The 16,356-nt window shown below is 39.8% G+C and overlaps 1 protein-coding gene across 2 annotated transcripts; it reads left to right on the forward strand.

Annotated features, from left to right (window-relative positions):
* Positions 1-456: 456 nt before the first annotated feature.
* Positions 457-15,895, forward strand: LOC145577473 (nuclear-pore anchor-like). Of its 2 annotated transcripts, XR_014098812.1 has the most exons (6): positions 457-968; positions 1,598-2,480; positions 8,505-10,981; positions 11,112-13,846; positions 15,390-15,463; positions 15,556-15,895. XR_014098812.1 is itself a non-coding variant. In XM_081634942.1 (5 exons), the coding sequence occupies exons 1-4, from the start codon at positions 657-659 to the stop codon at positions 13,809-13,811; spliced, it is 6,372 nt and encodes a 2,123-aa protein (XP_081491068.1). In that variant the 5' UTR covers positions 457-656; the 3' UTR covers positions 13,812-13,846; positions 15,390-15,467. The 2 variants fall into 2 exon arrangements, 1 of the variants encoding a protein (XP_081491068.1); XM_081634942.1 differs by lacking the exon at positions 15,556-15,895 and having other exon boundaries at positions 15,390-15,467.
* Positions 15,896-16,356: the final 461 nt, after the last annotated feature.

Below are 16,356 nucleotides of genomic sequence, written 5' to 3' on the forward strand. Positions count from 1 at the left end.
TTTTAAAGTTTATGAGTCGAGCACTTTTGACCCTCGATCAACTCACTCAATTAGTACCAATGTTAAATATCAAATATGAATCACGTTAACATTAAACAACAATTTCAAAAGAAAAATAATGTTATCATATATGCTATATTTTTTTTAAAGACATCATATACACTATATAGTCCTAACAAGCATAACCAAATACCAAGCTAACCTTGGTCTAGTGATAAGATTGTCACCTTCTAACCTTGAGGTTGAGGACTAGTGACACTTTGAGAGTGAGAATCCTTTACCCTTCCCCCTCACTCTCACCCCGCAAATACCGGAGAAAAAAAACCGTAAGAATTGAGGTCAATTAATATGAACATACTTGATGTAGTAATCGATAAACCCGCTCCCAACTCAACATGACCAAATGACCATTAGCAAGTGTAGCAAACTAGCAACACCTAAATCAAAGAACTTGATATTCCAATACAAAATTCATCTTTCAAAAATCTCTTCTTCGCAAAACCCTTACACTTCTTCTCCCGCTCTCTCTCTCCTCCTCCATTCTTTCCTCCTCCCAAATGTTCGATCCCAGAAAACTCTCAACCAAATCTCACCCCCAAATTCCATCATTCTAAAACCCTAATTTCCAATAATTTCCGATTTTGCAAGCATCAATCATGCCGTCATTCCTCTCCGACGACGAATTCGAGCGATTCAAAGCCTCCGGCGACGCTTCTGCGGTGGCGGAGAAGGCGGATTCCTACATTCGCGACCTCTACGCCAACCTCGAGACCGTCAAAGCCGAAGCCGATGCCGCCTCCATTACTGCCGAGCAGACTTGCTCGCTCCTTGAGCACAAATACCTTTCACTGTCGTCCGAGTTCTCTGCACTCGAAACTCGCTATTCGGAGCTTGATTCTAATTTGCTGCAACGAGTTTCGGAGCTTGCTCAAGTTCAGTCTGATAAACATCAGCTTCATCTTAAATTCGTAAGTTAAACACACCTTTTTTTTTGTTCTTGTTGTTGTAATTAGTTGTAATTTATGTTGTGATATTTGGATTTAATGTTGTTTCTGAATTTATTGCTATTATTATGCGATTTTGTGTTGATTTTTTCGCTAATTAGGGTTTGGATTATGGTTACAGCTGAGAGAAATTGAAGTTGGATTTCTTTTTAGTAATTTTAGTATTGATAATCGTGGAAAATAGCAAGCATGTTTAGTAAAAATGTAGACATAAATAAGGGTTAGTTAGTAGAGGCAGCTGAAATTCGAAGGCGATTCATTTTGATTCGATAGCATTCTAGATAACTCGGTATATCGATGATGTAGGAAGTGAGTCGATTTTCTTAAATTTTGCAAGTACTTCGTATGGTTTATACTTGTTCTACTATGTATATTGTTTATGCTCTTCTTGATCATGTGATTGCATAGAACTCAATTTCCAATTTCCTCCTTTGACATGGGTATATGTAAGTATATACTTTTTGTATTTCGCTAAGTGTAATTTGAAATGAAGTAATGGGAGAGTTGGTTAAATGGCAATGCAAAAATTGTGCTGTTGCCATTGCTGCTGATTTAGGACATTTCTGATTTCGCTTGATTGTTTCTTGTCTTAGATCGAAAAAGATGGAGAGATTGAAAGGCTATCAATAGAGGTGAAGGAGCTGCAAAATTCAAAGAGGCAAGTAGTGGAATTAGTAGGAGTGAGGGATGAAGAGATCAGTGAGAAAAAGGCTACTATCAAGAGTTATCATGACAAGATCACAAGCTTGACAGAACGTTCTTCCCAGAGGGAAGCTAAGTTGAGTGAGCTTGAGGCAGAGTTGATGCGCTGTAAGGCTAACTGTGACAAACTATCGCGAGAGAAGGAGCTTATTGAAAAGCACAACACTTGGCTTAATGAGGAATTGACAGCAAAAGTTGATAGTTTGCTGGAGCAGCGTAGGAAATGTGCAGACATGGAGGCAGATTATTCGATGAAATTAGCTGATATGGAAAAGCAGTACAACGAATGCTCTAGTTCTTTGAGTAGGCATAAGGAGATGGTCAGAGAGCTTGAATCAAAGGTAGAAAATTTGCATCGAGAATTATGTTCAGCCCGAGATGATGCTTCTGCTTCCGAGCAACAATATGCAGCAGAAATTTCAACAGTTTCCAAACTTGCTGATCTGTACAAGGAAAGTTCTGAGGAGTGGTCCAAAAAGGCTGGAGAGTTGGAGGGTGTGATAAAGGCTTTGGAAACACATTTAAGTCAAGTTGAAAGTGATTACAAAGACAAGCTTGAGAAGGAAACTGCTGCTAGGAAGGAGGTGGAAAAGGTGTCTGCAGAGTTGAAGGAGAAACTTGAAAAATGTGAAGCCGAACTTGAATCAAGTAGAAGAGAGAACGAGCTGGATATTCTCCCTTTGAGTAGCTTTACCACCGAACGGTTGACATATCCTTCCAACACAAATGATTTTACTGGAGATAATCTAGCAATTGTACCTCATGTCCCTGCAGGTATCACTCAATCATGTTGTTTATTCTATATTGAGATGAATTTTTCCATTTGGTACCATCAGCAGCTGAATTGGTCTTAAGTCATTATATCAATCAATCAATCAATCAATCAAAGCCTTAATCCCAAAAGTGGGGTCGGCTAACATGAACCAAATTTGATTATTCCGTGTAGTCATCAACATAAATCTTTCTCCTCCATCCCTTACGATCCAAAACTTCATCCTCACGTAAATCCATGCACTTCATATCCTTCCTCACTCCTTCCAACCAAGTCATCTTTGGTCTCCCTCTTCCTCGTTTAATCCCTCCATGGTCCCACTCTTCCACTCTTCGCACCGGTGCACCCTCGGGTCTCCGTCTTACATGTCCAAACCAACGCAGACGATTTTCCCTTAATTTATCTACAATGCCCGCCACACCTACTTTCTTGCGAATAACCTCATTTCTGATTCTATCTCTTAAAGTGTTTCCACACATCCACCTTAACATGCGCATTTCCGTAACCTCCATCTTTTTAATATGCTCTTTCTTAGAAGCCCAACATTTTGTACCATAGAGCAACACTGGTCTTATGGCAGTCCTGTAGAATTTTCCCTTCAACTTTAAGGGAATGCTGCGGTCGCATAGCACTCCCGTGGCCGCTCTCCATTTAAGCCACCCTGACTTAATCCTGTGGGTCACGTCTTGATCAATGTCACCATTCTTCTGGATGATCGACCCTAGGTACTTAAAACATTCACTCATGGTCAAATCCTTTCCATCCAAACTCACCACTTCATTGCTTGTCCCCCTCTGAGTGCCAAAACGACATACCAAATATTCAGTCTTACTCCGACTTAGCTTAAACCCTCTAGATTCCAACCTTTGCCTCCATTGCTCCAACTTGACATTAACCCCATCCTTAGTCTCATCCACCAAAACGATATCATCTGCGAACAGCATACACCATGGAACCTCATCTTGAATTGGTCTAGTTAATTCGTCTAGAACCGTTGCAAAAAGAAAAGGGCTTAATGCAGACCCTTGATGCAATCCGATTGTAATAGGGAAATCTTTTGTCAACCCTCCGCATGTCCTCACATTTGTTGACACATCCCGATACATATCCTTAACTAGGTCTACATACCTTCGTGGGATACCTTTCTTCAACATTGCCCACCAAAGTATCTCTCTTGGCACCTTGTCATATGCCTTCTCTAAATCAATAAAGACCATATGAAGATCTTTCTTCTTTACCCTATAAAACTCCATCATTTGTCTTATCAAATGGATTGCCTCCATAGTAGATCTCCCAGGCATAAAACCAAATTGGTTATCTGAAATGCTTGTGCATGCCCTCAACCTTTGTTCAATCACCCTTTCCCACAACTTCATAGTATGGCTCATAAACTTAATTCCTCGATAGTTAGAACAATCTTGAGCGTCTCCTTTGTTTTTATAAACCGGGACCAAGGTGCTCTTCCTCCAATCTTGTGGGATCCTTGTAGCCGTCCATATCTTGTTGAAAAGGTTTGTTAACCAATCAATACCAATCTTACCCAAACACCTCCACACCTCTATCGGTACCCCATCAGGGCCAACCGCCTTCTTAGGTTTCATCTTCCTCAGTGCAATCTCCACCTCTACTCTCCTAATCCTTCGCACATACTCCATGTTGATTTCTTCATCACTCATAGAGGTATCTCCTATCACAACTCCATTACTTCCATTAAATAATTCATCGAAGTACCCCTTCCACCTGTCCTTGATGCCCTCCTCTTGCACTAGGACCATTTGGTTCTTATCTTTGACACACTTCACCATGCCAATATCCTTCCTTGCCTCTTGTCTTCTCTTTGCCATCTTATAAATGATCCTTTCTCCCTCCTTGGAATCAAGCTTTTCATAAACCTCCTGATATGCCTTTTCTTTTGCTTGGCGAACAGCTGCCTTTGCCTTACTCTTAGCCTCCTTATACGCTGCAAAGGTTTCATCACTCCTACATTTTCCTAAGGCTTGATAGCATTCCCTTTTTTGCTTAATTACTGCTTTCACCTCTTCATTCCACCACGAAGTATCTCTCTGTACCGAAGTTCTTCCCCTTACTTCCCCTAAGACCTCTTTGGCCACTCTTAGGAAACAGTTCTTCATTCGTAACCAGGTCATGTCCGGATCCACCTCTCCATCCCAATCCGCTTCTTCAATTACCTTTTCTGTAAAAACCTTAGCTTTTGCATCCCTTAGGGTCCACCATCTTATCCTTGGTTCTTCTTGTCTAACTTTTTTCTTCGCCTTCTCTTTCAGACGAATAGTCATTACCAATAGCCGGTGTTGGGTGACCACACTCTCCCCTGGGATAACCTTACAGTTTATGCAACTTTGTCTATCTATGCTCCTTGTGAGCAGGAAGTCTATTTGAGTTGCATTTGCTCCATTCCGAAAAGTTATCAAGTGTGAATCCCTCTTCTTAAACCAAGTATTAGCCAAAATTAAATCATATGATTGGGCAAAATCCATAATAGCTTCACCACCGGCGTCCCTCTGCCCATACCCAAAGCCTCCATGGACACTCTCATAGCCATCTCGGCTCGCCTCAACGTGCCCATTTAGATCCCCTCCAATATATAACTTCTCTGAGTGGTGGACACCCTGCACCACCTCGTCTAGGTCCTCCCAAAATTGTCGTTTCTCTTCTGCATCTAAACCCACTTGGGGAGCATAAGCACTGATAACATTCACAATCTCCTTGCCACATAGCAACTTCAGCCTTATCAACCTATCGTTCTTCCGATAGACCTCGATCACCTCTTTTGCCAACCTCTCATCGAGAACCACACCAACTCCGTTCCTAGCTCCACCATTCCTTGTTCTGTGGCTCGTTTCTTGCCCAACATACCATACCTTATACCCCAAAACCAAGCCTCGAGCTCCTTCTCCTGTCCATCTTGTCTCTTGGAGGCACATGATGTTCACGCGTCGTCTTTTCATTACTTCTACCAATTCTGCTGATTTTCCCGTAAGAGACCCCACATTCCAAGAACCAATCCGCAAACTAAATTCTTTTCTCCCACGCTCCCTCCTGATCCCAACTCCAAGTCCTTGATTATTTGACACCACAATTGGGCAATATGGCGCGTCGCTTCTGGGCGACGACCTAGCAACCCTTACATACTTATCACTGCACCCGGGTCTGGGAAGTGCAGCGCGTCGCTCAGTAGGGAACGCCCCAATGGCACGCCCTTGCTCATTTGACACCACACTCGGGCAATGTGGCGCGTCGCTTCTGGGCGACGACCTAGCAACCCTTGCATACTTATCACTACACCCGGGTCTAGGAAGTGCAGCGCGTCGCTGAGTAGGGAACGCCCCCACGAAAATATCTGTTTGGCTCATGTCATGGGATGTGACGAAGTTTTATACTGGCTGTCACTGGCCTACCGTAACCCTCCTCCTTTATCCAGGCTTGGGACTGGCAGCGGGAAACCCACTGGCGGAGTTTCTTAAGTCATTATATGTGACTCTTTTTTGTTTGCATATGAACTTCATCAATATTCATCTTGTTTGATCTTGGCTATGTTTGGCAACATTTTTCGGCACCTTAAATGATAAGGTGATGAAAACTTAAGGCATCTTAAATGATTAGAATTTTTTTGGCAAGCACCTTGAGTAAATATTAAGGTGATAAAATGGACTTGGGGCATGTTCGGCATTAGCTTTTGAGTAGCTTTTAGTGGTTGACCAATTCAAACCACTACTTAACAAAAAATGTGAGTGTTTGACAAAGGTAGTGGTTAGGGTAGCTTTTAGTGGTGGAGGTAGCTTTTATGAAAAGTTATAATGATTAGCTTTTGAAATTAGAGATAGCTGTTGAAAATTTAATCTATAGTTTTAAAAATAAAATATTAATTTTTATATGTAACAACTAGTCAACCGCTACTTTACCGAACACTTATATCTAAATTATTTATCTTCACAGCTAACAGCGTTGACAGCTAACAACTACCTACACCCTATATTTTGCCGCTATATTTTGCCGAACACGCCCTTAAATTGAGATGTTACCTTGAGTACCATCTCAAAAAAAAAAAAAAAGGGAAAAATAGGTGCTGAAATGTTCTTAAATTGGAAAAATATCTTTAGAAAGTTTAAGCTACGATAAAAACTGATGTAATTAACTATCTTATCACTTTCACTTAGCTTATTTGTTTCAAGTCTCTTTTCAGGTATTGTTTCAGACATAGCCTAAACTTATTTAACATACTGAACTATTTTGTACATGACTTAGTTGGAATTAGTCAAAGTTAGTCAAGCACGACGGGGCTTATTGGTTTTCATGAATACTACAAGAATGACTGGTCTTAATTGCAAAAGATCATCACCATGAGTCGCTCACATAGACCTGATGGCATCTTCATTTGTCCCTCATGTGACTCTTCCATTTCTGTCTACTGAGATGTGATCTTGGACACCAATAATTTCATGTCATTTGCTCCCCTTGGCCCTTCCATCTTGGTCATCCTTGGTTTCTACTAATATTTCCATTCTCCCAACACTATTATTTGGGCTGACATCCCATGATTCCCATCTCCTGATGTTGGTATAGTTATGCCCTAGCCACCTCAATCAATTCTTCACCTTATCATCGACGTTTCATTTTGACTCTTGTGAGAATCTGTCATTGCAGACTCTCTCTCTTGTCTTAACCATAAATATGCCTCAACATGCATAGCGTAGTGTACTAGTGTTGCATCATTCAACCATCAACTATCTTTTTTATTTTTTGTTAAAACTTAAAAGTGAGGAGTATAGAAGAGGCATTATATATATATATATATATATATATATATATTCCAATTATGGCCTCTTAGATAGCCGGAAATAAATTGCGGTAATGGGAATGAATTTTAAGTGTAATATAATATGGAAAAAACCTGTTATTATCCATTGGAACCCAATCTCATCCTCAAGCATATGTTTTCTGTATGTTTTTCCATTACCATCCGTTACCACTTGAAGGTGTTATTAGGTGGGAATGGGATTTAGGAAGAAAAATGTTATGGACTAAGCCCGATTGATTGTAAATGACACTCACAAGTAATAAGAAGGCAGAAAGCTTGATGATTTTCAATTGACAGAATTCGAATTACAAGGGATAAACATAACTTGAGGTTATGACTCTCTAAGTAGCTTTAGGCCACCACTCTCTCATGTGTTTACTCTCAAATTTCTGGATGCCCTCCCATAATACAAAACATACTACATATACTAGAATGGTCAAAGTGACCTTAGAGCCTAACATGTGATACTAGACTAAACTAGAAAAACATAAACAAGCACAAAGAAACTAGCTTTGCTTTCTTTCCTTCCTTCATTCTTAATTAGATTTGTCCTCTACTCAATTAGAATTATCTTGAGGTAGAGGAGTGTTCCCTGCTGCTGCTCCTTCTTGACCTTGGTGGACTTTCCTTCTTCGTGTATAGACCTTGATAGGTGATTCCATCACAAAAAATAAACAATATGGGACTCATCCTGAATGATCATGGGAATGAACATTGATTTACTTTCCAAATTTACATACAAATTCATTGTCATTACCATTGTTTATGACCGGTTACCAACGCACCGTCAAGTTAATGCGATGAGTATTAGTGGGTGTGGTTTGTTAGTTCATTTGCATCCATTTGGGTTATTTGGTTAATGTCTCCAAACTTCTTTTAATATTCTGTTAGCATGGAGCAAGTTTGAATGAATTACAGTGTGGGCACTGAAACTAGTATTTCAAAGGAAAGTTATATCAAATTTAATTTATTGTATTCTTAATGTGCATTTGCAGTTTACTTAATTATTGTTCATTGTGTATTTATTGGGTGAAGAATGATCATTTCTGTTTGTCAAGGTATGCTCAATTTTGCTACCAGGTCTCCAATTTACTTGAATGTGCACATTGTGTATTTCTTGGTGAATAATTATCATTTCTTTTTGTCATGGTATGTTCCATATTGCTGCTGAGTCTCTTGTGTACTGATTATAATGTTTGGTTAAAAGGTGTCTCAGGAACAGCTCTAGCAGCGTCCCTACTCCGGGAAGGTTGGAGTTTAGCTAAGATGTACACTAAATATCAGGAAGCTGCAGATGCATTGCGACATGAGCAGTTAGGCAGAAAGCAAACTCAAGCTATTTTGGAGCGGGTTCTTCTTGAAATAGAGGAGAAGGCTTCTGTCATCTTGGATGAACGAGCAGAACATGATAGGATGGCTGAAGCTTATGCTGTGATGAATCAGAAGCTGCAACAATCTCTTTCAGAGCAATCCAATTTGGATAAAGTTATCCGTGAATTGAAGGCAGAAGTAAAAAAGCATGAGCGTGAGTATAAATATGCACAGAAGGAGATTAGGGATCTTCAGACTCAGGTTACCATCCTTTTAAAAGAATGCCGTGATGTTCAACTGCGTTGTGGACTTGATAGCCATGAGTACCTGAATGATGATATTGCCTGTCCTTTGTCTGACATTGACGATGAATCTGGCACTCAGAAGGTTATTTCTGAGCACTTGCTCTCTATTAAGGATATTAAGGGCTTGGTTGAACAAAATGCCAAGCTTCGCAGCTTAGTACGAAGTCTATCTGATGATATTGAGAATAAAGAAATGCAGCTAAAGGAACAATATGAGGAGGAGCTTCAGAAGCACAAGGAGGAAGCAGCTTCTAAAGTTGCTGCAGTTCTGGAAAGAGCTGAAGAGCAAAGACAAATGATTGACTCACTTCACTCGTCTGTGGCTATGTACAGGAGATTGTATGAGGAGGAGTATAGACTCCGCTCTTCTTCCCAACCTGTATCTATTGAACCACCTCCTTCAGATGGCAGGAAGGACTTCATGCTGCTTCTAGAAGGCTCCCAGGAAGCCACAAAGAAGGTTCAAGAGCAGGCCAGTGAACGTCTGCGATGCCTTGAAGATGAATTAGCTAATCGGAAGGCTGAAATCATAACCTTGCGTTCTGAGAGAGATAAGTTTGCCTTAGGAGAAAATTTTGCCCAAGAGAAACTTGAGAGGTTCATGAAAGAATTTGATAATCAAAGGCAGGAAATGAATGGAGTTTTATCACGGAATGTCGAGTTCTCTCAGCTCATAGTTGACTACCAAAAGAAGCTGCGTGAAGCTGCTGAATCTGTGAACACAGCTGAGGAGCTCTTGCGGAAATTGAACATGGAACTTTCTGTTCTAAAGCATGAAAAGGAACTGCTTTTGAACTCTGAAAAAAGAGCTCAGGATGAAGTTCAAGATTTGTCTAAGAGGGTGTATAGACTCCAAGCTACTTTGGATACCATACAAAGTACAGAGCAAGCTCATGAGGAAGCCAGAGTTGAAGAGAGGCGGAAGCAGGAAGAATACATAAAAAAGATTGAAAGAGAATGGGCTGAGGCCAAGAAGGAGCTTCAGGAGGAAAAAATCAAAGTCCAGACTCTTTCACTGGATCATGATCACACTATTAAAGATGGCAGGAGACAAATTGAAAATTTGGGTAAAGAATTAGCCGCAGCATTGCAAGCTGTTACAGCTGCTGAGGCCAGGGCTGCTGTGGCTGAGGCACGATGTGCTGATCTTGAAAGAAATTTGAAATCCTCTGAATATAAGGTTGCTGAGCAAGACGGTGGGTTGAAACCTTCGTCATCTGCAGCAACTGAGAGCTTAGGGGATGTAGGGTTCAGGGAAGAAATTGAACGGTTAAAAGCAGAAGTTCAAGCCAGCAAAGACCACATGCTTCAGTATAAGAGCATTGCAGAAGTGAATGATGCTGCGTTGAAACAGATGGAAGGTGCTCATGATAACTTCAGAATTGAGACTGAACAAATGAAGAAGACTCTTGAAGCAGAAATTCAGTCACTCAGAGATCGGGTTCATGAACTTGAAAATGAATCTAGTTTGAAGTCTGAAGAAGTGGCCTCTGTAGCTGCTCAGAAAGATGAAGCTCTTGCATCTGCTTTTGCAGAAATTAACTGCTTGAAGGAAGAAACTTTAAATAAAGTTTCTCAGCTTGAGGCTCTGGAAGTCCATGTTACTGGTTTGAAAAATGATCTGGAGAGGGAGCATCAACGAGCACTTGCAGCTCAAGCTAATTATGAAAGACAGGTTATGTTACAATCTGAAACTATACAGGAGCTGACAAAGACCTCACAAGCTTTGGCTTCACTTCAGGAGGAAGCATCCGAACTTCGAAAAACTGTTGCTGCTTACAAATCTGAGAATGACGAGCTCAAGTCAAAGTGGGATTTGGAGAAGTCAGAGATGGAGAAGTCAAGGAGTGAAGTTGCAAAGAAATATGATGAGCTTAATGATCAAAATAAAGTCCTGCACTGTCAACTTGAGGCAATGCACATGAAATTAGCTGGGAAAGACGCCGGTGGAGTAACTTCTGCAGGTGTTGGTGCCGATTCACAAAGTGATGATGGCTTGCACAGTGTAGTTAGCTATCTCCGGCGTTCAAAGGAGATAGCAGAAACTGAGATTTCATTGTTAAAACAGGTTTGCCAGCTATCCCTAAATGTTTGATTTTTCGTGTTTATTCATCGATTTCATTTTTTCTAGCCTTTTATGTGTCTTTGATGGAAAGTCATCTATTTTGCTAAACATACTATGATATCTTTGGAAATAGGAGAAAATGCGTCTGCAGTCTCAACTTGAAAGAGCTCTAAAGGCAGCTGAGGCAGCAGAAGCGTCACGTAGTGCTGAGCGGTCAAGTTCAAGAAATTTGATGTTCTCAGAGGATGAGTTCAAGGCCTTGAAACTTCAGGTGAGCGAAATGAATTTGCTGCGGGAGAGCAATATGCAACTTAGAGAGGAGAACAGGTATAACTTTGAGGAGTGCCAGAAGTTGCGGGAAGTTGCGCAAAATACTAAAGCTGAGGCTGATAATATACAAAACCTTCTTAGAGAGAAAGAACTAGAAGCTGAAGCCCTCAAGCAAGACAATGAATTGCAGAAGAAAGAGAAAGAGCTTTTGGAAAGCAGGATTTCTGATATGCTTGAAAAATCTAAAAGCTTTGATTTAGAGGACTATAATCGACTGAGAAGTGAGGTCGAGCAATTGCAGGCCAGTCTGAGGGAAAAGGATGCTATGATAGAAGAAACGAGAAAACTTGTATCTCAGAAAGAAGAAATAATAACAAAATTAGAGCAAGACCTTTCACGAATCAAACTGGACCTAACTGAAAAGGAGAACCGCCTTTCTCTAGCAGAGGCTAATTTGAAATTAGATGCGGATCATAAGAAGAAGGCTTTTCTTCCTTATAAACGAAGGATTGATATGCTTTTGAGGGAGAAGGAAGCACTTTCCAAAGAGAAGGAGGCACTTTCCAAAGAGAAGGAAACACTTTCCAAAGAGAAGGAAGCACTTTCCAGAGAGAAGGAATCACTTTTGACTGAGAGGGAAGCACTTTTAAAAGAAAGAGAATCATGGGCAAAAGAAAAGGAAATGCTGAACAAGGAGAAGGATGAAGCTAGCAAAGAGAAGCAAGCTATCTCCAAACAGTTGGAGGATCTTCGTCAGGAGAAGAAATCCACAGGAGACACCCCTGCTGACCCAGCAGCGAGAGAAAAGGATGCCAGGATACAGATCTTGGAAAATACTGTGGGTAGACTGAGAGAAGATACCAAGAAAGAAAAAGGTAGGCGTATGAACTATGAGAAAGTTATTACTACAAAAGCTGGTATTGTTAAACAGGAAAAAGAGAAGTTCGAAAATGAATGGGGCAAGCATCAGGAGGCACTGAAGAAGATTTCAGATGAGCTTGAAAAGCTCAAAAATGCGAAGGACAGCCTTCCCGAGGGTACTTCAGTGGTACAGCTTTTATCTGGAACTACCTTGGATGATATGGCCTCTGCATATGTGTTGGCTGTTGAAAACTTTGAAAGGGAAGCCAATTCAGTCCTCAATGACATACGGAACCAGGCTGTTGTTAGTAACTCTTCAGCCACAGATCCAGTTCCATCTGTAGCTGGTAGCTCTCAGGCAGTCCCTGCTGAAGGTTCGAGTACGATTTCATCCATGGTTTCTGCAACTTGCCCACCCACAAAAGTAACTGAAGAAAGAGAGAAGAGAGTTATGAAAACCATGGTTGAAACACGTAAAACTGGGAGGAAGTTGGTTAGACCTCGACTTCTTAAATCTGAAGATGCCCAGCGTGATGTTGAAATGTCAGAGTTGGATGGCAAGAATGTGGGGAAGCCTAGCTTGGTAGCACAGCCCTCTGTCTCTTTGTCCAGTGAACCTCTTGTTCGGAAACGCCCTGCTTCTCCATCTCCTTCTGAGCTGGAAGAGCAATCATCTTTGCCTGGAGATTCTAGTTCTGATTTGCCTGCGCCTGCTCTTAAAAAGTCCAAGGGCTTAGAACCTGTTCAAGAGGATGTTCAAGCAACCTCTGCTGCTCTTGATAATGTTGAAGTTGTTCCAACAGTTGAAGAATTACTTGATGCAGCTGCTTTCTTGCCTCAAGATTCTATTGAGGAAGCTTCTGATTTTGGTAAGGATGATTTTGAACAATTTCAAGGACTTGGAAAGGAGCCTGGAGAATCTAATCATCCAGATGAGGAAAAGTTAGCAGATGCACAGAATGATTGTGAAATCGTTGATGAAGAGCATGCTGAGAAGCCAAGTGAGGCTGATCTAATGTTAGATGATTCATCAAATTTGCAGGCTGACCAGGATTTTAATCAGCAGATGGCTGATGTTGCTGACAGAGAAGAAGGAGAAATGCTCCCTGAAGGTTCTGACCTTGATGGTGGAGATGACACAGCTACTGTGGAAATTCAAGATGCATCTGAAGTTCAGCCTGATCATTTAACTGCAGCTTCAATCCCATCTCCAGCTCCAAATGATGATGATCCTGTAGCTGCTGTCAATGCAGAAGTCAATGAAACAAATTCTCCTGAGATTTCAAATGCTAATGATCAGACTGAAGAAGGGGAACTAGCTGAAGATGTTGCTGACGATTCAAATAAATCTACTGAAGGCAACGATCAAATTGCTGGGGATGCTGAACTTACCAGTGAACCTAGTTTAAGTGTTGCTGAAGGTAATCCGAGTTCTGTAGAATCTTCTATTTCCAGAGAAGATAGTCCCAATGTGATGGCTAGTCAGGAAGCAACTCAGCCTTCACATATGAGAGCAAGCTCAACAACTATAATGATATCTGAAAGAGCTAAGGAGCGGGCTGCAGCTAGGCTTGGACGTTCCCCTGCACCAGATTCCACTCCTCCTGCTGCGAGGAGAGGGCGAGTGCCAACGACACGAAGTCGAGGTGCCCGAGGTAGCCGTGGTGGTGGGCGTAGGCCAAGTTCTGGTGATCAAAGCTAAAACTATAAGCTACCTTATTTCTTGCCACCCCAACTGTAAGTTTTCATCTCCTTGCTGCTTGTAATTTTTCTACTCCTTCCAAAGTTCAATTGCATGTTAATTTAGGAATTAGGATTGTTGGTACTGGCTACTTTGTCTTGTGAACAGCTATCACCTAAGCATACAATTAATGTTTCATCAAAGGAGGACTAATGAAAAAGCCTAGAATAATGTTTAAAGGGGGTAATTTGACTTTTGAGCTGTTGGTTTCATTAGGAAGTGGATTTAATTTTAGTAAAAACATTCCTTTCTCTCTAGTGATTGTAATTCTTGCTTTGTTTTGTTTGGTAGTAACGTAACAGTAATTGGCTCCAATTAAATTATGGCATCATAGTTTCAAGGTTTAACAAATTTGAGTTTAACACAGTCCCAAATTCTATATGATGTTTAACTGATGAAAGTACATTGTAGTATTCAAATAGGCTAGTCTTGTCCCAGTTCTTGTTCTTAAAGGGCATTTAATTTTGTTGCATTCTTCCTTTTCATTGGGTGTCAGATACACAGCCTGTATCCGAGCTTTCCTTGTGAAGACTAAGCCTGTGTCCCTACTCATCTTTTGGAGTTTTCTTGTATTTAAAAGAATTAAATACAGATTTGAGTATGTTGTTGGTAGAAATTTCCATATCTAACCCACCAGTGGTAGCTTGCAGTCAGACATTGTGATACAGTCCACCCACCACATCAACATTCTCTCTTCAATTGGCTTAATTTTGTATGCAAATTAAGAACCGTAGAAACAAAGATATTATTTTATGTTAAAAAGGTGTAAATTACTGCCTAAAATTCCTACTTATTTTGTTTTGGAGAGAATTTTCCAGTTTCTTAGTCCCTGACAGTATAATTAGTTTGTAAACTATTACTTATGTTATTCAATTATCCTCTGCAATCCTAGCTGATTTCATTTGTGAGTGAAATGCTACAAAGTACTATGGTCGAATAAAAATTGTTATTGTTTTCCGAACACTTGATTTGCAATTTAATTTAGCATTTCAATTCCTGGATTTGAATTGAAGAAGTTCAACTTCAACTCACAAAACATTATCTTAGTATTTTCTGATCTTAGGACTAGAATGATACTCTCTCTCTCTTTTTTTTTTTTATTTTAATTTTATTTTAAATTTTTTATTAATTTATTTTTTATTTGATGGCTAAAAATCGTCATGTATGATATTTGTGAGGTTTGTTAGTATAAAGTTAGGAACTGAAACACATCTTGTGCTTGCATCTGATCCCTTTTAAATATTGACATGTCTTGCAAAATATGTTGGGTAGATGAAATCACTAAAAGTTGATTTTTTTGGAAATTAACATTGGTGAAGGGTGTATGTATTGTTTCTGTGATAACAGTGAAAGTAACAAATCTGCTCTTGAATGGGAGGTGTAAAAATCATTCTTTATTTTATTTAATTACATATTGCATCTCTCTGTTTTTTTTTTTTTTTTTTTTTTTTTTTTTTTTTTTTGAGATCTTTGTAAAACGGGACTATGTTGGGTTTTAACATTATCTTATGCTTTTTTTCCAATGTTTGCTGTTGACAGGTGCAAGTTTGAGTTGATGCAATCAAAGAGTAAAGGGGAAGGAGAGCTGTAAAGGAGATTCATTTGCTTTGAAGGTAGCTTTAATCCCTCCTACGGTGATTATTTTAATATGATGAAAGTTCCGTATCTCAGTAATATGCTCACACTATTCTCTTTGTACCCACAGGAAGAAAGATGTACAAAGATATTCAAGCAAGATCCATGGCTTTTGAACAGATTCGTGGATTTACTTGTGTGTAGATGTAGTGAGTAGGCAACAAGGACTTGTCGCAGCTTACAACTTACAAGAACATCAAGCACCATTTTTCTTAGTCTTTCTCTACTTTGCTCGACTTTTGTTTCGGGTTCTAAGAATGCTTTTTGAATGGCAAGTCAAACTTGGCACAAAGAGTTCATAGAACTTATTTGCACATTTTGTTGCTCTGTAACATATCTAGCCAAATATTATGTTGCATGGTACTGATTATTCTTAAGATAAATGGGGAAGGGTATAATTTATGGCTTTATGCTTAGGTGATTAGTTTCAGGGCACCATAGACTAGAATTGTGTAAGTATCAATATAATTTTGGTAGATTTTCTGCTATTATGTTGAAGTCATGGTATTTTAAAAAAATTGATTAGCTTTAAATTAAAAATTCGGAGTTATAAAGCTTGTGAATGTGTGCAAGTTATTAGTGTCGATACTGTCAACCAAGGACAACTTCAAAATTTAACAATGCCGTATTTTTGAAAAATTGTAAAAAGCTTTTAGGATGTAGTAAACACTTTAACGAAGTCTTCCAACTTCCAAGTAAACGAACTTGGTGAAGCAGCATGATCCAAGACAAGTATGGACATGGGGAAAACTGCAAACTTTAAGACGACGAGCACCTCATGTGTAATTAGGTTGCATAAGTTAAAGCTTGGTTTATGTATTAAGTTTATGATGCAAATTTTATATGCAAGCTTTGAAAACTGGTTATTTTT

Source organism: Chenopodium album, chromosome 14 (genome assembly GCF_948465745.1).
Source record: "Chenopodium album chromosome 14, dcCheAlbu1.1, whole genome shotgun sequence".
NCBI lineage: Eukaryota > Viridiplantae > Streptophyta > Magnoliopsida > Caryophyllales > Amaranthaceae > Chenopodium > Chenopodium album.

Excerpts from the sequence above, each read along its gene's own strand:
- LOC145577473 (XM_081634942.1), top strand. The coding sequence starts at position 657 with ATGCCGTCATTCCTCTCCGACGACGAATTCGAGCGATTCAAAGCCTCC. Across the intron at positions 969-1,597 it reads ATCAGCTTCATCTTAAATTC|ATCGAAAAAGATGGAGAGAT; the intron begins GTAAGTTAAACA and ends TTCTTGTCTTAG. Across the intron at positions 10,982-11,111 it reads AGATTTCATTGTTAAAACAG|GAGAAAATGCGTCTGCAGTC; the intron begins GTTTGCCAGCTA and ends CTTTGGAAATAG.